Source organism: Rana temporaria, chromosome 13, assembly GCF_905171775.1.
Source record: "Rana temporaria chromosome 13, aRanTem1.1, whole genome shotgun sequence".
NCBI classification, from domain to species: Eukaryota; Metazoa; Chordata; class Amphibia; order Anura; family Ranidae; genus Rana; species Rana temporaria.
Window position 1 is genome coordinate 51049593 of NC_053501.1, and position 22438 is coordinate 51072030.

General features: G+C 45.3%; 1 protein-coding gene and 1 non-coding gene across 3 annotated transcripts in view; both read left to right on the forward strand.

Moving 5' to 3' along the window:
- Positions 1–22438, forward strand: part of LOC120920436 (photoreceptor outer segment membrane glycoprotein 2-like) — a 28687-nt gene that overhangs the window by 4277 nt on the left and 1972 nt on the right. For both annotated transcript variants that reach the window (XM_040332533.1, XM_040332534.1), the window contains exons 2-3: positions 2102–2718; positions 14409–14655. In XM_040332533.1, coding sequence (XP_040188467.1) covers positions 2138–2718; positions 14409–14655 — 828 coding nt within the window. In that variant the 5' untranslated portion in view covers positions 2102–2137. The remainder of the gene's footprint in view (positions 1–2101; positions 2719–14408; positions 14656–22438) is intronic.
- On the forward strand, positions 1154–1260 carry LOC120921461. The gene has a single exon (XR_005744882.1). It is a non-coding gene; the product is annotated as a U6 spliceosomal RNA (small nuclear RNA).

Sequence of the window (22438 nt, forward strand, 5' to 3'; positions counted from 1 at the left end):
GGGGCTGGCCGTCGCTATCTTCTAGCAGGTCTTTCACTAGCGGCGGCCAGCCTGCTCTTCCTCGTCGCCTTCTGCCTTCTTCACCACCCGGAGCATACTGGGACTGTGATGTCATAAGAGGCCTATATAAATCATCGTGCACCGCACACCCGGCATTACAGCAGGAGGGAGCGTCTTGGCAACATCGTAAGAAAAGAAGAAGACAGAAGGCAGAAGGCGAAAAGGAAGAGCGGGCTGGCCGCCGCTAGTAAAAGAGCTGCAAGAAGATATCGGCGGCCATCCCCGAAGAAGGCACCGGAGAGCGGGAGAAGATCTGGGGAGAGCGGAGAAGACCCCCGAAGGCAGAAGAAGACCCCTGGAGAGCAGAGAAGACCCCCGGAGCTGGCTAATAAATGATTTTAAAAAGCTGTGTTGTGTGTTTATTTTATTGACACTTTTCCTCCCAGTGAATGGGTAGGGGTACGATGTACCCCATACTCATTTGGGTGGGGGGGGGGAGCGGGATTTAAGGGGGCTCCCAAATTCCGATAAGCTCCCGCCCGCAGACCCCGATAACCAATGGCCAGGGTTGTCGAGAAGAGGCCCTTGTCCCCATCAACATGGGGACAAGGTGCTTTGGGGTGGGGGGCGCAGTGCCCCCTTGCCCCCAAAGCACCCACCCCCCATGTTGAGGGCATGCGGCCTGGTACGGCTCGGGAGGGGGAAAGCTCGCTCGTCCCCACCCCCATTCCTGACCGGCCGGGCGGCGTGCTTGGATAAGGGTCTGGTATGGATTTTGGGGGAACCCCCGCGTTGTTTTTTCGGTGTAGGTGTTCCCCTTAAAATCCATACCAGACCGAAGGACCTGGTATCTTTCTTGGAGGGAAACCTCACGCAAATTTTTTTTATAATTTTCGCGGGGCTTCCCCTTCAACATTCTCCACACACAAGTCGCCCTGCGGGAGTCGCCCCACAAGTCGGATCATCTTGATCCGACTTTTGGTGCGACCTCTATTCAAATCAATGGGCTCCCATAGGGAACCATTGATTTTGAATAGAGAAAGAAACGCCGGACGAGGCTTTACAGCTCCAACGCTGGAGCTTCACTGATCCTGTTTTTTTTTTTGCAGCTTAAAAACGGCTCAGCCACTTACAGCTCAAAACATCATGGTGGGTCCTCGCTTCGGCAGGACATATACTAAAATTGGAACGATACAGAGAAGATTAGCATGGCCCCTGCGCAAGGATGACACGCAAATTCGTGAAGCGTTCCATATATAAAAAAAAAAAACATCATGGTGGGCATGGGGCCATAGGCCAACATGGAGAGCCATTTTTAAGCTGCAAAAAACGCTCAGAAAGGTGGCAGTAAAAACGTCCGTGGGCATGAGGCTTCCTTTACCCTAGTGCAGTCCTCCTTCACTTATCTCATCCTTCGATTTTGCTTTTAAATGTCCTTATTTCTTCTGAGAAATCCTCACTTCCTGTTCTTCTGTCTGTAACTACACACAGTAATGCGAGGCTCTCTCCCTGGTGTGGTGAAAGCCTCTTGAGGGGGGAGGGGGCAAGCAGGAGTGTCAGGACGCCCACTAACACACAGCTCCTTTATCTATCTGCAAAGTAGAGAGTGTCCTGACCCTCCTGCTCGCCCCCTCAAGAGGCTTTCTCCACACCAGGGAGAAAGCCTTGCATTACTGTGTGGAGTTACAGACAGAAGAACAGGAAGTGAGGATTTCGCAGAAGAAATAAGGACATTTAAAAGCAAAATGGAAGGATGAGGTAAGTGAAGGAGGACTGTACTAAGGTAAAGGAAGTTATTTAGGGAAAAAATAAATTCCTTTACAACCCCTTTAAGTCCTTCATTCGTTTTAATACCATGGCAGGATAGTAAATTCACTATTTACACTTATGACCATATAAAAATAAAGGGAAAACATTTTTTGGTTTTAGATACCATTTAAGCCTTACCCTATTAGTTACCCTGACTTGTAAAAGTAATAGAGCAACTTTTATAACAATAACTTGAAATGTATCCACTTACAAATTGAAAGGATATTAATAACATAAAAATGTTTTTGGTAAATCTAAAAATATTTTCTTTCCCAATGTTTTTCTTCTATAGGGAGGATTCCATCACTTATTTTTTTACGATTAGAAAATGGCAGTTCTCAAACTAAAGTTTACCAAGACACGGAGGGGAAAACTAGCTCAAGTTCTATGGATTTTAAACTGGGTGTCTGTTGTGACTGGACTAATTATTTTCAGTTTGGGTCTCTATCTGAAAATTGAAATTAAGAAACGAAGTGAGCTGATGATCAGTAAAGACCTTCAGACAGTTCCCAACATGCTTATTGCTGTGGGCACAATTGCTTGTGTCATCAATTTCTTTGGTGGAAAGATCTGTTATGATTGCTCAGATGCCAATAAATTCTCCAGATGGAAGCTGTTCATGCTGCCCTATATCATCTGCACCTTCTTCTTTACATTCTGCGTGTTTGCTGGAGCAATCATGTGTTATACTATGAGGAACGAACTGGAATCTGCTCTGTACCGTGGACTTAAAGATGCTTTAAAATACTACAAGGACACAGATATCCCCGGTCGTTGCTTCCTAAAATCTACCATTGACATGCTACAGATTGAGTTCCACTGCTGTGGAAACAATGGATTTAGGGATTGGTTTGAGATCCAGTGGTTGTCTGCTCGTTATTTGGACATGAGCTCCAAGGAGGTCATTGAGTAAGTACATTGATTTGAAAAGAATTTAAAGTGTAACTATGCATTTGTCCATCTGTGCACCTTCCTTACCAAATTCACCCATATAGGTTCAGGCCTCAGATGCAGACATAGGCCCGGATTCACGTAGCACTTACGCCGACGTATCTACAGATACGCCGCGTAAGTGTAAATGTGCGCCGTCGTATCTATGCGCCATGCCGATAGAACTAGATACGCCTGAAAATAGGCTTCCTCCGACCGACGTAACTTTCCTACGCCGGCGTATCTTGGGCGCATATTTACGCTGGCCGCCTCATTGCAAATATGCAAATGAGGGAGATACGCCGATTCACGAACGTACTTGCGCCCGTCGCAGAAATATACGCCGTTTACGTAAGGCGTACTCCGGCGTAAGGTTACGCGCATCACATGCAAAGGTATGAAATAAAAAAGATTGGGACTTTAAATGAAACAGTGTGCCGATAGGGGTAAAAAATTAAATGAACCAATTGTAAGTAGTATACATGTATTAAAATAGAGTAAAAACAGGTGGCGTGTACAGTGACACACATCATAACCAGGATTACATCATAATACAGGTGTTAGCACATAACAATGGAGTTGTTCAATTCAATCAAAGAGTATGGACACATAAGAATTAAACAGTACACAAAAGAAAAATAAATTATAAAAGTATAAAAAAATGATTAATAGATCACAATAAAATCCCATTAGCACAAGTAGCTACATCTTTGTAAGCCCGACGCGGCGTTTCGTGTATAAAAAACACTCCTCGGGGGCAGATGAGATGGGATATCTGGAATAACAGAGTAAAAAGTAATCAGAATATAAAACTGGACTTCCACCAAGAAGGTGAAAAGTCAGTTAAGGTTACTTACAGGTTGTGCCCCGTTGTGATGTATGCAAGAAAATATGGAGCCAAGAGGCTGTCCGCTCCGGGAGCTGAGGTGGCAAAAGTCAAACAACTGACAGCACGCAAAGGCATCCCCAGGTATCAGGTCGCCGTGAGTGTCATGGAGTGGGATATTCCCTCAAATTCCCGTGAGAGTCTACAGTAAATAGGTGAATACATTAGAAGTAGTCCATAATGTGAAAGGGTAGTGGGAAGAGAGCTAGGTATGGACCACGGAACAGCCGTCGTATTTTACGTCGTTTACGTAGGACTACGTGAATAGGGCTGGGCGTAGGTTACGTTCAGTGATTCAACGTATCTTAGGCATTCGTTCCAACGTGATTCTGAGCATGCGCACTGGAAAGCATCTACGGGACGGCGCATGCGCCGTTCGTTCGGCCCATCATTTGCATGGGGTCACGGTTCATTTAAATGGATCGCGCCCACCGTCCACCTACTTTGAATTAGACGGGCTTACGCCGAATAATTTACGTTACGCTGGCGCAACGTAGGGAGCAAGTGCTTTGTGAATACTCTGCTTGCCTCTCTGTGTTACTTCGGCGTAGCGCATGTGAGATGCACTACGCCGGCAGAAAGATGCGCCGATCTACCTGAATCCGGCCCATGGAGTTTTTACAGCTTTAATCTACCTAGATTCAGGAAGGGTTTTTACCTGGTTGTTTTCTGCAAATTCTGTTAAGCTTTGGCTGTATATGCAACACTTCAACATAGAAGATTTTTGGGATTAGAATGTACCTGTAGGTAGCTCTACCACATAACTACCCACTAGTTAACATATTACAAGGCATTCTTGAGTTTGGTTTCCTTTTTTTTGCAGTTTTTGTTTCTATTGTAGCCCTGATGAAGAACGTTTCCTTAACCCCCCAAAACAGATTGGTTGTTTTTATCCGGTGCTATTCATTCTGTTTTCGATTTAAAAAGATCATAATTTTGGACTCTAAAACTGGTGTTTGGTGTAATCATTAGTTTCCTTTTTTTAGTACTCCATGCAGGATGTCCCTGGTTGATGTGAGCTTCCCAACCAAAGCCATTGAGCTCCAGCAATCAGATGCAGTTAAAATACACTATATTACCAAAAGTATTGGGTTGCCTGCCTTTACATGCACATGAACTTTAATGGCATCCCAGTATTAGTCCGTAGGGTTCAATATTGAGTTGGCCCACCCTTTGCAGCTTTGTGCACCGGTGCGCAGTCATGTTGGAACAGGCAGGGGCCATCCCCAAACTGGTCCCACAAAGTTTGGAGCATGAAATTGTCCAAAATGCCTTAAGAGTTTTCTTTCCTGGAACCAAGCCCAACCTCTAAAAAAAACAGCCCCACACCATAATCCCCACTCCACCAAATGATTTGAACCAGTGCACAAAAGTAAATTTGGTGTGGATGAACTTGACTGGCCTGCACAGAGTCCTGACCTCAACCCAATAGAACAGCTTCGGGGGGAATTAGAGTGGAGACTGAAGCCAGGCCTTCTCATCCACATCAGTGCCTGACCTCACAAATGCACTTCTGGAAGAATGGTCAAGCATTCCTATAGACCATGGGTGCTCAACCTGTGGCTCTCCAGCTGTTGCAGAACTTCAAGTCCCATCATGCCTCTGCCTTTGGGAGTCATGCTTGTAACAGTCAGTAGCTTGCAATGCCTCATGGGAATTGTAGTTCTGAAACAGCTGGAGAGCCACAGGTTGAGCACCCATGCTATAGACATACACACTCCTAAACCTTGTGGACAGCTATTCCAGAAGAGTTGAACATGTTATAGCTGCAAAAGGTGGGCCAACGCAAGTTCATGTAAAGGCAGGTGTCGCAATATTTTTGGTAATATTAGTGTGTACCCAATATTCAGTGCCTTTTATCTAGATTAGGGGTGTCAAACTATTTTATCTCGGGCCACATCAGCATTATAGTTGCCCTCAAAGAGAAGGTTGTATCTTTTAGATTAGATGTCCAGAGTACCCCACCACACCCTTGCATCAGATGCAAAAAGCTCCCCACCATTAGGGGTCATGAGTCCCCCACCCTCCCTTACATCACAGTTCACCCTCCCCTTTACCTTATGCTGCAGCCGTGAAGAAGCTGGGGGCAGAGCTGGGAATCAGAAATTGCAGGGTCTGGGAGGAGGACCAGTGGAGGGCTGGAGTCAGACCAGGAGAGGCAGAGACAAAGGGGTGCTGCAGCTGCACAGTAAGCTGCAGGATCTGTAAGAGGGGTCCTGTCCTCCTTTCTCCTGCTGAAACAAGGGGAGCACTACAGCTGTAGGAGAGGTGCGAGGGCCACACGAGGGCCCGATTCGGCCTGCGGTCCTTGTGTTTGACACATGTGATGATGATTTCATGCCCACCAGGGCCAGTGATAGCTGGTCTTGCCTAGTGTGCAAAATCATCTATGTGCACCCCCCCCCCCACAAAAAATAAAAATAAAGGCTTTTCTCACTTCCTTGACAAAGTTCGATCTGTGTGGAGACTGACTGGGGAGCTGGGAGTAATGCCGCGTACACAGGATCATTTTTCAGCATGAAAGAAAACGTCGTTTTTCAGCATGTCTAAAAAACAAGGTTTTCCCAACTTCATCATTAAAACGATGTTGCCTACACACCATCGTTTTAAAAAAATTATCTAGCAAAGCGCGGTGACGTACAACACGTACGACGGCACTTTAAAGGGGAAGTTCCATTCGCCTTTGGGTTGCTTTAGCTAATTCCGTGTTAGTAAAAGACAATTTGCACTTTTTTGTCTGTTACAGCGTGATGAATGTGCTTACTCCATTATGAACGGTAGTTTTACCAGAACGAGCGCTCCCGTCAAATAACTTGCTTCTGAGCATGCGCTGACTTTTTTACGTCGTTTTAGCCCACACACGATAATTTTTTACAACCCGAAAAACGACATAGTTTAAAACGACGTTAAAAAATGCAGCATGTTCGAATTTTTTTTTTGTCGATCATTTTAAATGACGTTTTTGAAAAACAACGGTTTTTTCATGCTGAAAAATGATCGCGTGTAAGCGGCATAAGTGATGTTGTGCACAGCATGGCATCTCATTGGCTAGATACCTCTTCTTCATAGATTGGCTGAAGTTTGCAGGAGACAGCTTTGTTTCCAGCTAACATCATACTAGCCTGCAGAACGTGGGCACTGTGTGTGTTGGACAGGGCAGCCATCATTCATTTGGGGTCTCCTTACACAGCTTGAGGCCTGACCCCCATTACATTAGGGTCCCCAAAGTCCCCTCTCCTTAAATCAGGAACCCAGAGTTCTCCCTTACATCAGATACCCCCGGTCATTAGGATCCCCAAAGATGTTGGACCAAAGTTACCTGCCTTACATTCAGGGTCCCCAGCACCCCCCTTACCTCAGGATCCCTAAAGTCCCCTTACATCACGGTCCCTAAAGCGCCCTTACATTAGTGTTCCCAAAACCCTCTTACATCATGGTCCCTAGAGCCCTTTCCCTTTGAATAGGGTCCCCAAAGTTAGAAGGGAAGAGCAGAGTGGGGTAAGGAGAGTGGAGAGGTTTAAGACAATAGTTGGGGTAGTTGTAGGGGAGCAAGGAGTATTGTGATCCCAGATTACATCAGGATATGTTACTTCTAATTGCAGCAGTCAGCTACAGGACAGGTGGTGGCTGGAAGGCTGAGCACTGGGGCCGGATACGTTTAATGCAGGAACTTCCTCCTCCTCTGAATGCCAGGGCATGGGGGAGGGGCAAGCACGTGATTGGTTTCTAGGACATGGGCGATCCTAGCAACCAAACCCTAGCGATGAAAACAGTGGGCAGTGGATGCTGTCAGCCGCCGTACATTCAGGGACAGCTCTGATTACTGCAAAGCCTGCGCTGTTGCTGAGCGGCGCAGATCCGCTTACCTGTGTATTTGGGCAGGATGCTCTAGGGGGGTTTGGACCCAGCAACTGGCTGTGGCTGTGCCCTAGGCGGCTGCCTAGTTTGCCTAGTGGTAGCACCGGCCCTGATGGCCATAGAAGATAATAGCCACCATTGGCAAATGAGCTGAGCCATAGAGGTAGATGACCATTATTCTCTATGACAAGGCTGAGCACAAACAGTTCACAAGACCACCAGCAAGCTGAAGAATAAAAGTAGGACCTGGCACCGGGTAGACATGGACAGTAAGAACTGAGCTCTGTACTTCATTTATTTAAATATACATTTTTATTATAAAGTTTTTACCATATCGATCTACAAACAGCTATAAGGATGTCACATAAATGTCTGTGTTTAGGTGTGATCATGGATGTAATGCTCAGGCTGCTGCAGATTATTCCTCTTGCCCAAGTCAGAACCATTCATTACAATAATTGAGACCGTACCAATTTACTGCAAGTGCAGTGCTGTCACTGCACTTGTGTTCCATTGAGAACTAGGAGTCCCTCTGGCTACAAATGATGGGGTTGTGTGGGTGGAGCGAAGCATAAACGCTCCAAATTAAAAAATACACAGGCGCTCCAGTGAGTGGAACCCCCAGACTCAGTTGCATAACCATATATTTAATGTTACACTCTAAATATGGGTGTAAAATGAAACAGTCAGAAACATGGACGACTCACTCATCCAGCCAGCAAGGAAACAACACATACAAGCATGTGCATACTTCAGCAGATTTCTGCTTAGTCCTCCTTTCTGCTGTAGACTTCTCTGCAGCGACAGAAATGCTACTGTGACATTAGCCCCAAGGTGGACATACAGAGCAAAGGTAATACGTCTGCTATTTAATGTCATTAGGTATCTTATAATGTGAGCTGGAAGCCCTATGTTTGTTTTTGTAGTCGCTTTGGACTTATTTTGAGTATTTTTCAGGGTTGCGATTTTCATCTTCTGCCCTGCCCGTGGCTTGAGAAATCCCTGACTTGGCAGGACATCTTGATCCAGACCATGTCTTCAGTTATCTACCTGGTAGCTTTCCCATTACATCATTTGGATTACAGACACCAGGGCATAAGCCAGTAGGCATATCGTGCCTTAAAGAACTCGCTAAGTGTATTAAAAAGTCACATAATATGAACTCATCACAATCTTAGTCAAACAATAAAAGTGATTTTATATATATATATATATATATATATATATATATATATATATATATATATACATACATACATACACACACACACACTATGGCCCAGATTCACATACATTGGCGCATATTTATGCCGGCGTAGCGTATCGAATATACGCTATGCCGACGCAGCGCAGAGAGGCAAGCACAGTATTCACCAAGCACTTGCTCCCACTCGCTCTCAAATCTACGCTGGGTTTCCTCGGCGTAAGCCAGCGTAGGTGGAAGTGGGCGTGAGCCATCCTTATGAGGCGTGACCCCATGCAAATGATAGGCCAAGCGCCATAGAAGTACTTAAAACGAACGGCGCATGCGCCGTCCCGTGGCCGCATCCCAGTGTGCATGCTCAGAATCACGTCGAAACAACTGCCTAAGATACGCCGAATCACTGCCAACGACGTGAACGTAACCTACGCCTAGCCATATTCACGTACTACGTAAACGACGTAAAATATGACGGCTGTGTTCCCTGGTCCATACCTTTGCATGAGTTGCGCCTCCTATATGGGGAATAACTTTACCAAGGACGTACGACTTACACAAACCGCGTATATTATGCGCCAGGCGCAAGTACGTTCGTGAATCGGCGCATCTCCCTCATTTGCATATGTGCATAGAGAATCAATGGGAGCGGCAAATGCGCCCAGCGTAAATATGCGCCCACGATACGACGGCATAGGCAAGTTACGTCGGTCGTAGGAAGCCTATTTTTAGGCGTATCTCAGATTGTGGGCGCGGCGCACAGATACGACGGCGCATAGTTACACTTACGCGGCGTATCTCGAGATATGTCGGCGTAAGTGCTTTGTGAATCCGGGCCTATATATATATATATATATATATATATAAATAAATATATTTTTATATATTTTTTTTTATTAAAGGGCCTCATGTGGCAACCCCCCCTTTTTTTTTTTATAAATGTTTATTTTTGTTTATATATATATTTTTTTTTATTAAAAGGCCCAGAGGTCCCCAGGGCCCCGGATGGCAACCTCCCTTTTTTATGTATTTTTTATAAATGTTTATTTTTTTTTTATTAAAGGGCCCAGAGGTTTCTTTTTTCTTTTTATTAAAGGGCCCAGAGGTCCCCAGATGGCTACCCCCTTTTTATTTATGTATATATATATATATATATATATATATATATATATATATATATATATGTGATGCATTTGCCTATATGTCTCAGTCTAATTCTCCCTGCTTGCCCTGGGTGATTCTGTCCTCGGCTAGCAGGTTATTGACGTGCTAATGTCCCCTCACTATTTCTAAAGGTTAATTGATCTATTGTGTTGTGTGAAGGAGATCTGTGTTTATGTGGCTTGTGTTAATTATTCTGATTGCTTCATTGTGGTAATTATCTCTCTATATGCGGGGTCGAGTTGTCTAGTTGATGTATTTAGTACAACTAGTGCTCAGCTCCACTGATGTCATTATCTAAAGAAAATGTGTTTTCAGACTCGGCTCCGTCGTGTCTGCCTACTCATCTGTATGGAAGCCCCAGTGTGAGGGGGGCGGAGATTTGTCATTGTAACAGTTTTGGAAATGACATATAAGCTGTGTGATATAACATTAAACTCAGTCTTGGTTCCAGCATCCAGTCTTGACTCATGTGTGGGGGATCCTGTGATGTTCTTGTATGGAGAGGAGGGAATGCTTGACGGGGATATCATACCGATACCGTCACAATTGGTTGGTAGCAGTGGGATTTTCCCTTCTACTCTCCTTTACACCCGGGATTCCAAGCAGACACTGGAAGAACTACTGGAAGTTTGTGGAAGGATTGCTAGCAACAAAACCGAACGGGTCATCATAGCAGAATCAATGGAGATAGACCAGGAGGACGGGATTGCAGCAACGCCAGCAGTACAAGAGATGGAGACACCAGTGATTCAGGAGGAGGAATCGCCAGCCAACAAGCTAATGAGAGAGAAGCTAGCGTGGTTCGGCCCGAACCCAACGCCGGATGTGGTGCTGAAAGTGATGGACCTGTTAGCGAAGGAGGCTAAACAAATAAGAGACAAACAAATAAGAGACGCAGAACTACAGGAGGCTAAACAAATAAGAGACGCAGAACTACAGTTAAAACTGGCAGCAGTCCAACAAGCAGCCGCACCTTCTCCGAACAGTGAGTACAGCACAGCAGACACAAGGAAGATTCCGTTTAGCGCTTTTAAAGCTTTTGATGAAAAGGACTGTGAAATTGATAACTACCTGGCGGATTTTGAGCGACAATGTAACCTGCACCGAATAGCTAGAAGAGAGTGGGTTGCAATATTGTCAGGCAAACTGTCAGGCAAAGCTTCTGATGCTTTCCGGACCGTGCCAGATCAGGATATCCATAGCTACGCCCGGGTTAAAGAAGCGCTCCTGGCTCGTTATGCAGTAACCCCAGAGTCCCACCGACAGAAGTTCAGGGACTCACGCAAAACCACGAAAGACTCTTATGCGGAATGGGCATGCCAGTTGTCCCTGTCGGCCTCTAACTGGGTTAACAGCAGCCAGGCCACCACCGCAGAGGACATTTTGCAACTAATGCTCCTGGAGCAATTTTACAATCACATCCAGACGGACGTCAAGGATTGGGTGAGAGATCGCAGGCCCATGACTCTACCAGAGGCCGCGAAGTTGGCGGATGAATATGCGGATACTCGCAAGACAAACCAGGTCACACCACGGGTACAACCTCCACAACCAACGGCGCCCTCACACCCACCAGCCGCTAGATACCAACCGCCTAACAGACCGATGACATCTAGCCCTCGCTACCCACGCCAGGAGGACAACGAACAACGCTGCTTCCGGTGCAAACAGTTGGGTCACTTCAAGCAGAATTGCCCCATGAATGACAACACCAGGTCAAATTGGTCTCAACCTGGGTACCGCCCACCAGCAGCAGCCCATTGTGTAGACTCGGCTTGGGATCCCCAGGAGCTGGGTCAGGAAGAACCATTGGGCACCCCTTACGAAGCCCTCATGGTACAATCGGTTATTACGGACAACAGGGAACACCATTGTCAGCTGGTCATGGGCGACAGCCATGAGCCGGAGAGGCCTTGGAGGGAGCTGGGCAGAAAGAGGCACCGCCAGCTACTCTCCAAGAAGAAGAGGTCCTGGAAGTCATATAACCAGCGGACCTGGGAGGAGAAGAAGCGACTGGAGGAGATGGAATCGCAGCGGGCGCCCCAGATGCGGGCCGAGATGTTCGCCAAGGGCCCACCGGTGGCCCCTTACACCACCACCCAGTTCCTGATGATAAGGGACCACGTGGAGAGCCTGCAGGACATGAGCAAGCAGGATCTGATCCGTGAGTACATAGAGCTGGAGGAGTGCATAAGCTGCATGGAGGAGGAGAACAACCACCTGAGGTCACAGCGGGCTGACCCCCCCAGGCTCCATGAACTGGAGATGGAGCTGGAGAAGCTCAAAGAGGAGAACCGGCGGCTGCGGAGGGAGCAGGGGGTGGCTGACCTTATGGGGCTCTGAGTCCCCTCCCCCCCCGGACTCTGAGCACCAGTGCTACAGCATTTCAACAAATATAACTTTTTCTTTTTTATGAATCTCCTGTGACTGTCACTTCAGAGCCATAACCTGCCCCTCCCATAGCGGGACACCTAGATGGCGGCGCACAGACCCATTCGCCGTCTTCACACTGACTTCTGGTGACCTTGCAGATCGCACAAAGACTTGGGGACTGACCGGTGTGTGATCTGACGACCCGGTGGCATACCTGAGTCTGAAGCAGTTGCCAAGGGAGGTCAGTCATGCCAAACGGAGTTAACCTCGGACTAAAAGCTCTAAACCTGTCAACCCTACTGGACCAGGGAAGGTCCAACCGTGTTTTCCGGAGCAGGGAGAAAAAGGGGGGCCATTGTGATGCATTTGCCTATATGTCTCAGTCTAATTCTCCCTGCTTGCCCTGGGTGATTCTGTCCTCGGCTAGCAGGTTATTGACGTGCTAATGTCCCCTCACTATTTCTAAAGGTTAATTGATCTATTGTGTTGTGTGAAGGAGATCTGTGTTTATGTGGCTTGTGTTAATTATTCTGATTGCTTCATTGTGGTAATTATCTCTCTATATGCGGGGTCGAGTTGTCTAGTTGATGTATTTAGTACAACTAGTGCTCAGCTCCACTGATGTCATTATCTAAAGAAAATGTGTTTTCAGACTCGGCTCCGTCGTGTCTGCCTACTCATCTGTATGGAAGCCCCAGTGTGAGGGGGGCGGAGATTTGTCATTGTAACAGTTTTGGAAATGACATATAAGCTGTGTGATATAACATTAAACTCAGTCTTGGTTCCAGCATCCAGTCTTGACTCATGTGTGGGGGATCCTGTGATGTTCTTGTATGGAGAGGAGGGAATGCTTGACGGGGATATCATACCGATACCGTCACAATATATATATTTTTTTTTTCTTCTTTTTTTTGTAAAGGCCCCCCCTTCTCAATTTGCAGCAGCCACCCCCGCTTCGCAATTTCAGGCGGCAGCACCCCCCCCCGGTTCTCTGCTCCAGGGGGCCCATGCCTTAAGCTGTGTAAGGGGCCCCAAAATTCCTGATGGCGGCCCTGCGCATACCTCCCAACACGCACGGATTCTGCGGGACTTTCCTGCAGTCCTGCGAAAGGGTTAATTTTCCCACACTGCAAGAGGAGGCAGCACAGAAGCAGGAGGAACCGGAGCGGTGTGTGGAGGACTGTGGCTGCTGAAGGGAAGAAAGCCGACAGCCGGGCTAATGACAGTCTGTGGCCACGGCTGTTGGCACAGGGGAGAGGCACTCCACCCCCCCCTCAAAAACTGCAAAACCAACCCCCCACCAGGAGGAACCGGAGCGGTGTGTGGATGTCTGCTGAAGGGAAGAAAGCCAACACATTCTGGGCACAGGTGAGAGCCACCCCCCCAACAACTTTAATGCGCCCCCCCGCTAAACAACTTCAATTCGCCCCCCCTCAACAACTTTAATGCACACCCCCCCCCGCTCAACAACTATGATCCCCCCTCGCTTAACATCTTCGATCCCCCCCCCAATTCTCGGCTCCAGGATGCCCCTTCAACACTCAAGCCCAGGGGCCCCCACCACCCCAAGTCCTGCCGTGGTCACAGTACATGTTGGCATTCATGGTTCTGTCGATGAACTGTAACTCCCCAGTACCGGCAGCACTCATGCAGCCCCAGACCATGACACTCCCACCACCATGCTTGACTGTAGGCAAGACACACTTGTCTTTGTACTCCTCAACTGGTTGCCGCCAAACACACTTGACACCATCTGAACCAAATAAGTTTATCTTGGTTTCATCAGACCACATGACATGGTTCCAGTAATTCGTGTCTTTAGTCTGCTTGTCTTCAGCAAACTTTGGGCTTTCTTGTGCATCACCTTTAGAAGAAGCTTCCTTCTGAGACAACAGCCATACAGACCAATTTGATGCAGTGTGCGGATGCAGGTGGGGTGTGCTGAAAATTTGAGATTTCCCACTATAAAAGAATCTACCGATTTGAATTTGATCTATAACCATAAACTACTAACAATGTAAAAACGTGAATCACAAAAAAAGTTCAGTTTAAATGTGTGCACTAAAAAGATTTACTCACTAAAACTTTAGTGTGATGTCCAAATAAAAGAATCGGTGACTGATATAATTAATTTGTTCATTTAGCAATAACGTATCTATTATAATGTGTGACCAATTTTCTTTTTTGCAGCCGTTTTAAAAGCAATGTGGATGGAAGATATTTACTTGATGGAGTTCCTTTCAGCTGCTGCAACCCCAGTTCTCCCCGTCCCTGCATCCAGTATCAGATTACTAACAATACTGCTCACTACAATTATGACTACCTAGCAGAAGAGCTGAACATCTGGCTCCGTGGCTGTAGGGAGGCTCTACTGGACTACTACGACCAGCTCATGCAGACTATCGGCCTCACTGTCCTCCTTGTATGGCTCTTTGAAGTAAGTCCGCTCTGCCATCCATAACAGATTTCATTTTGGTGCAAACTATACAAAAACAAAAAGCAGAATTTAATAAATTCTAAAGTGTTTTACTATGAGCATTCCTCTTTAAAATGTATTTCCTGACAGACTCCATGGCAGCTTACGTATGGGTTAATCTCGCCTCTCATACCTCATAGGACCCCACTCCCATAAATCTTTGCTTCTAGTCAGAGACCGTGTTCCTTTTTTGTCCTCCTCCTAGGACCAAGGTGATTTCTTATCTTATAAAGGTTTCTGCGATCCAGTCCTGGTTGCACAAATTTTGATGGCGGTTTTTCTTTCTGGAGTCCAGCACAATCACAACGGATGCCAGCGACAGAAGCTGCCTGACGGGAGGTAGCTCAGGGGAAATGGGACTTTCCCATCCCGAAGGATAGTATCGAATGTTCTAGAGCTCCGAGAAGCTTTCTGTGCTCTTCAAGCTTTTCTTCACTTGACAAGGGGTGCCTCAGTTCTCCTAAGACTGGACAACACATCAGCAGTCTCATACATCAAGAGACAGGGAGGCACTCGCAGTCTCTCCCTGCTGAGGGAAGTGGAGCCAATCATGTCATGGGCCGAGACGAATTTGACAAAATTGACATCTATCTTCCCGAAACTCAGAATGTCCAGGCAAACTCTCTCTCAAGGGTGTCCCTGGACAACGAATGGTCTCTCCACACCGAGGTCTTCGGTTTGGTTCTGTCTCTGGGAATTGTACCAGAAGTGGACCTGTTTGCCTCTCCATGCAACTTCAAGCTTAAGAGGTACTACACAAGATGTTGTTGTCCCCAGGCCTTCAGAGTGAATGCCCTGAGTGGAGGTTCCACAGGGCCTATGCCTTTCCCCCTGTACCTGTAATTCTCCATTTTTTGTTGAGACTCAGGTGGAAAGAAGCCAAAATAGTGGCGAAACTGCCGTACTGGCCCAACAGGCCATGGTTTCCTCTGCTGTTACAACTCAGCTTCCGGGATCCAGTTCCTCTCCCATCCAGACCAGATCTCCTGTTGTAAGGAATGACTTCACCCATGCCCAACCCATCTGTACCTGATGGCTTGGTGTTTGAGAAGGAAAGACTGGAGGTCCTAGGTTGCCCAAGCAGGGCTATCTCTACGTTGCTGAACGCCAGGAGAGCAAGTACCAACAAAGTCTACCAAAGGATTTGGTCTAAATTCGCAGACTACATTTCTACCACTGGCAGTTCTTCTGATGATCCAAAGATACATGATATAGGTTTTCTTCAAACAGGCCTGGATTTGTCCTTATCAGTTAGCTCCTTGCGAGTTCAGGTTTCTGCAATCTCTGCCTTCACAGGTATATCCTGGGCTAGACACTTTCTTATTAGGCAGTTCTTCAGAGGAGCAATAAGGCTCAGACTTCAAAGAAAACCAAGATTTTCCAAATGGGACCTCACCCTTGTCCTGGATTTCTTTTCAGGAAGAGAAATGCAATATATGGGTCAGCTATCGATCAACGAACATTCTCTCAAAATTGTCTTCCTGGTGGCCATAACATCGGCTAAGAGGGTCTCCGAAATTGGTTCTCTAGGATTCAAGGAGCCATTCCTTACTTTCTTCCCTGATCGAGTAGTCTTGATTCCTATACTAGGATCAAAACCCAAAGTAACATCTGTATTTCACAAGAATCAGGAGATTGTTCCTTCAACCTTTCGGTCAGCTGAGAACTTTAGTATTCATCCTTTAGATGTTGAAGTTTTAAAGCAATAGAAGCCACAGCTTCTTTTTGCCAGTCTGAGCATCTGTTCATTTTCTTCCACGGGAAAAACATAGGATTGCGTGCTTCTTCCAGAACCATCGAAGCCTGGATTGTTCAGGCCATTTAGTGGGCTTATAAGACTAAGGGTCTAGCTCCTCCAGAGGCAGTGACCTCTCATTCCACCAGGAGCGTTTCTACATCTTGGGCAGCCTCCCGACATGTATCCCTGAAACTAATTTGTAAAGCGGCCTCATGGTCGTCGACTAACACATTTATGACGCACTATTGCATAGAACCGGCTTCTTTGTCTTCGGTTAATTTTGGTTTGCATGTCTTATCTGTTGACGGTGCCAATTAAACCTTTTTTTCTTAAAACCAGCCATTGCCCACCCGGGTGTGTATAGCTAGTTAATTTCCATACGTAGGCTGCCATGGAGTCTGTCAGGAAAACTGAAAATTTATATCAAATACTTACCGTAATATTCCTTTCCTTATGGACTCCATGGCAGCAGGAGTTCCCTCCCATTTGCTGGAGTAGGCTAAGTTACAGAACACGGTCTCTGATTAGAAGCAAAGATTTATGGGAGTGGGTTCCTTTGAGGTATGAGAGGCACGATTAACCCATACATAGGCTGCCATGGAGTCCATCAGGAAAGGAAAATTACGGTAAGTATTTGATATAAATTTCCCGTTCCCGCCACCCCAAAAGCTTCCCTTGGTCTTATTTAGACATTTTGAAAATAATAATAAAAAATTACTAGGACATAAAGATGTCCCACATAGGGTAGGAGATGGTTTCCCTTTAATTTACAATCATTTCCCTGTGTCCCTTCTAGCTGTATTAACCACTTTGCATTTGTCCTGGCATTACCAAGACAAAATAAAGTGTTAAAAAATCCAACATTTTAGAGTTGTCACAAGACCAAGAGGTAGGATTTAAAGCGGTAGCAAACAACAAAAAAAAAAGTTCCCCTGCAAGGCAATGTCATAATGTGCTAGTATTTCTCTCAGTGATTGGTTGTCACGGTAGTCACATAATTGTAAGCTCCTGATTGCAAATATGCATCGGTAGCTGTGACGGTATTAGAATGATATCCCCGTCAAAGTCTTCCCTTCTTCCCATAAAGATAATCACCCAATATTCCACAAGGGGGAATATTCCTGGAGTCGCCCCAATAAGCCACACATGCCAAGCTTACTGCTGGAACAACACACTTTAATGGTTTTCTTCTCAGCTTTTTATACAGTCCAAGACATTCAAGCAACAATGAAATCTCCACCCCCCTAATCACACACTAAGGCTAATTACTAAAACATTCTAGACAGGTCGGCACCGACCGACAATTATCATGTCTAATCACTGCACATTCCTTAAACAGCATAACAACAAACCACCTTCACACACTTGAGTTTCCTAGGCAGATGTTTCGTCTGCATCCAGTTTGACACCTATTAACACCTCTGAGCATCACTAGGTTGTAGACAGCGTTATCACACAATTAAAGGCCTTTCAAAAGCTAGCCTGAACAGTCTTTACAAAGAGAGATGAGTCACCCATGAAAACACCCGTTACCTCTAACCCACAGCATTAAAATAGCAGGGAGAGAATTAGACTGAAGCATATAGGCAAAAAGTCCTTCACAGTAGCCATCTGTGACATTTTAGTTACTGTGCTGGGAGTGTGCTCTAAGTACGCAAAAAGCCGGACTTGCCTGAACAGAATCCTGACCTCAACCTGATAGAACACCTTTGGGATGAATTAGAGCGGAGACTGGCGAGCCAGACCTATTTGTCCACATCAGTGCCTGATCTTACAAATGTGCTTCTGGAAGAATGGGCAAACATTCCCATAGACACACTCCTAAACCTTGTGGACAGCCTTCTCCGAAGAGTTGAAGCTGGTATACCTGCAAAGGGTGGGCCAACTCAAAATTGAACCCTACGGATTAAGACTGGATGGCATTAAAGTTCATGCAGGTGTCCAAATAAACTTGGTAATACAGTGGTTACTGTATATGCGTATGGCTGGTGGAAACTGGTTGAAATTTACTTTCGACACGTTTGATATTTCTCCCAGCAAGATCCGTTATAAAAAAAATTAGCAAAACATTTATTGAAAAACAAAAGGGATGCATAGGACAGAATAAAATAATATAGTATAAAGAACTAAAACAACCCATTTAGCAACTAGAAGCCAGTCTAAATGATTGTTTTCCTTATTTGCCCCAAGAAAGCAAACTACTGCAGAGGCTCTGAGCACCGCTCAATAAGTGCCAAAAGGCTGCAGGTTGAGCACCAGGGATATAGAGGAAAACCTGCCAAACACTGCTCGAAAATTGAACGAGTGGCTCTGTCAACACCACCCAGCTAGAGAAAAGATGATTTTTCAATGAACTTTTGGTAAATAGGCTAGGTGGAAAATTGATGGCTGAACATTGACTGCATTTAGCAGATGCAGTCACTGGGTGTTCTGACAGCCCCTTGTACCAGCTTTCAGAATACAAAAGCTCGGTTTAGCATGGCTGGAGAAATCTATAGGTGTATGGCTAGCCTAAGGAATTTACAAAGTCCAGAATACCGAATAATCCAAATTTAAGTGTAGAATAAAAACAAAACTACTAACTGCAAATACATCCAATATGAATATGCATATGGGTAACAATGCTGCATCCACTGACGAGTTATCTTCAATGGATAGTGGTGTTGGATTACTAGAGGCTAACATTTTCTCTCAGCATGATCACCAATTATACATGTAGTATCAGTTCCATGGAGTATTATTCATACTTTGCAGCTGTCCCATTTTGGATGAGACAATCCCAATACAGTAAAACCTTGGATTGCAAGCATAATTAATTCCGGAAACATGCTTGTAATCCAAAGCACTCGTATATCAAAGCATATTCCCCCATAAGAAATAATGGAAACTCAGGTGATTCGTTCCACACCCATTTATTTATAAGTCCTTCAGTTTATAGTCCATTTAAAAAGGTTATAGCAATGTGTGGTTGTGTAACCATAAAATGTCCATCCACAAATGGCAGCCTCCACAAGGGGTTTAAAAGCAAAATCCAGCAAGAGCTACAGAGTATATAAGAAAAGAGGCGCCTCCAAGTGCAGCAATATGGTACAACATTTAGCAACTCACATGGTTGATTAAAAGAGGCACATCCAAGTATGTAGCCATCCAGAGTAAAGCATTCCACATAGACCTTCCTCCGCACCACAGGCTCTCACTGCTGTCAGTCTGCAATCATGACTGAGAAGAATGCCCTGCAGTAGAGCGACCTCTGAACGAGGCTTGAAGTGCTTGCGGAGCACAGTGTAAAAGAGATGACGTTGATGGCGGTGCAGAGGATGGTCTATGTGGACAGCTTTACCCCGAGAGCGTTCGGTCTCCCCCATCGCTGCCAACAGAGGCAAGGAGCTGCGGTGATCCAGTCTATCAGACATCGAGTTACTACAGCCATCTCCGGGACCAGAGCGGATGAACAATTGTAATATGAAGCCGGTCATGTAGCTCCTTTTGTGAGTACATTACTTTTATGTTTTTTAAATTTCTAATAAATTACTTATTTACTATGCTCAGAAGGCGCTGCTTCCCCTTTTTCTCTAGCTTTACCCCAGACGCCTGTAGTTTTAGATGTGCCTGTTTTAATCATCAACCAGAGGCGTAACTAGAACATTCAGAGCCCTGGTGCAAATAACCATGAAAGACCCCCTGACCTGGGCCATTCCCTCCGAGCCTAGAGCCCTTCCCACTGATCCCACAACCCTTCACGGTCCCTCAGCGTATCCCTTTTACATGTTGTGCAGTCCTGCACTCTTGGGCCCCGCACTGGCGGCGGAGGGCCAGGGCCCAGTCGCAAATACAACCTTTGCAACCCTCGTAGTTCCGCCATTGGTGTCAGTGTGGACTGTGAATGGTGTCAGTCAGTAAGGCAGTGGACGGAGTCAGTAGTTTTTCATTTTTGTTCTTTTTTTATTATTTTTTACCATTTTATTTTACAATATTTTACAATCTTAGTTTATTATCAGCAGCCTCTGGGCAGGAAGCATTTCTCCTACCATTTACGTGGCAGGAACAGCCTTGATGCAAGAAGCGGGAGCCGGAGCTGGCAGTTCTATGTACGGATGACTGCTTGCCTCTACACTCTGGATGCAGCTAGCACCAGGCTGGATAGGAGGGTCTGCATATAAGAGACCTGATCCTGCTCCTGAAGCCCTGCAGGAGCCAGGAGGAGAATAGAGAAGATTTGTACCTAGGACCTGCAGCCTGGGGCCGGGTCACGATCGCAACACTTGCGACCCCTATAGATATGCCCCTGTCATCAACCATATGAGTTGCTAAATGTTGTACCCTTATTAAATGTAACCATAATGCTACACTTAAAGACGCCTCTCTTCTCTTTTATACTCAGTTGTCATGACACTACTTGTACACAGTTGTGCTCATAAGTTTACATACCATGGCAGAATATATGATTTCTTGGCCATTTTTAGGAGAATATGAATGATAACACAAAAACGTTTCTTTCACTCATGGTTAGTGTTTGGCTGAAGCCATTTATTATCAATAAACTGTGTTTACTCTTTTAAAATCAAAATAACAAAAATTACCCAAATTACCCTGATCAAAAGTTTACATACCCCAGTTCCTAATACCATATATTCTCCCCTTTAACATCAATGACAGCTTGAAGTATTTGTGGATGAAGCGCTTTATCTTCTCAGATGGTAAAGCTGCCCATTCCTCTTGGCAAAAAGCCTCCAGTTAATTCTTGGGCTGTCTTGCATGAACTGCACGTTTGGATAATTTTCATGTGGAATGTCCAAGTCCATCCAATGCACAGCTTGCTGACTGATACATGCAAAATGTTCCTCCAGTATTTTTTTGATAACATACTGCATTCATCTTGCCATCAATTTTGACCAAATTCCCTGTGCCTTTGTAGCTCACACATACCCAAAACATCAGCGATCCACCTCCGTGTTTCACAGTAGGAATGGTCTACCTTTCATCATAGGCCTTGTTTATTCCTCTCCAAATGTAGCTTTTATGATTGTGGCCAAAGAGCAACATTTTGGTCTCATCACTCCAAATGACTTTGCGGCAGAAGGTTTGAGGCTTGTCTCTGTGCCATTTGGCGTATCGTAAGCAGTATACTTTGTGGCATTTGCCTAGTAATGGCTTTCTTCTGGCGTCTCGACCATGCAGCCCATCTTTCTTCAAGTGCCTATTTATTGTGCATCTTGAAAACAGCCACACTGCATGTTTTCAGAGTCCTGTATTTCACCTGAAGTTATTTGTGGGTTTTTCTTTGCATCCAAAACAATTTCCTGGCAGTTGTGGCTGAAATTTTAGTTGGTCTGTGTGACCGTGGTTTGGTTTCAACAGAGCCTCTCATTTTCCACTTCTTGATTAGAGTTTGAACACTGCTGATTGGTAAATTTTCAATTCCTTGGATATCTTGTTATATCCCTTTCCTGTTTTATACAATTCAACTACCTTTTCCCACAGATCCTTTGACAATTCTTTTGATTTCCCCATGACTCAGAATCCAGAAACGTCAGTGCAGCACTGGATGAAAGATGCAAGGGTCTGTCAAGAGTGCAGAAACTCAGTGACCTTTTATATATATATATATATATATATATATATAAACACATACACACACACACACATTACAAGCAAACAGATCACAGGTGAGGATGGTTACCTTTAATAGACATTCAAACCCCTTTGCGCCAACTTGTGTGAATTTTATCAGGGCAAAAATCACCAGGGTATGTAAACTTTTGATCAGATTTGTTTCTTTTGTCATTATGATTTAAAAAGAGTAAACACAGTTGATTGATAATGGATGGCTTCAGCCAAACACTAACTATGTGTGAAAGAAATGTTTTTGTGTTATCATTCATATTCTCTAAAATAGCCAAGAAATCATAAATTCTGCTAGGGTATGTTAACTTATGAGCACAACTGTATATCAAGACATTGCTGAGATTAAGATTGGGAACAGGGATTACATTAGCTCAATTTTGC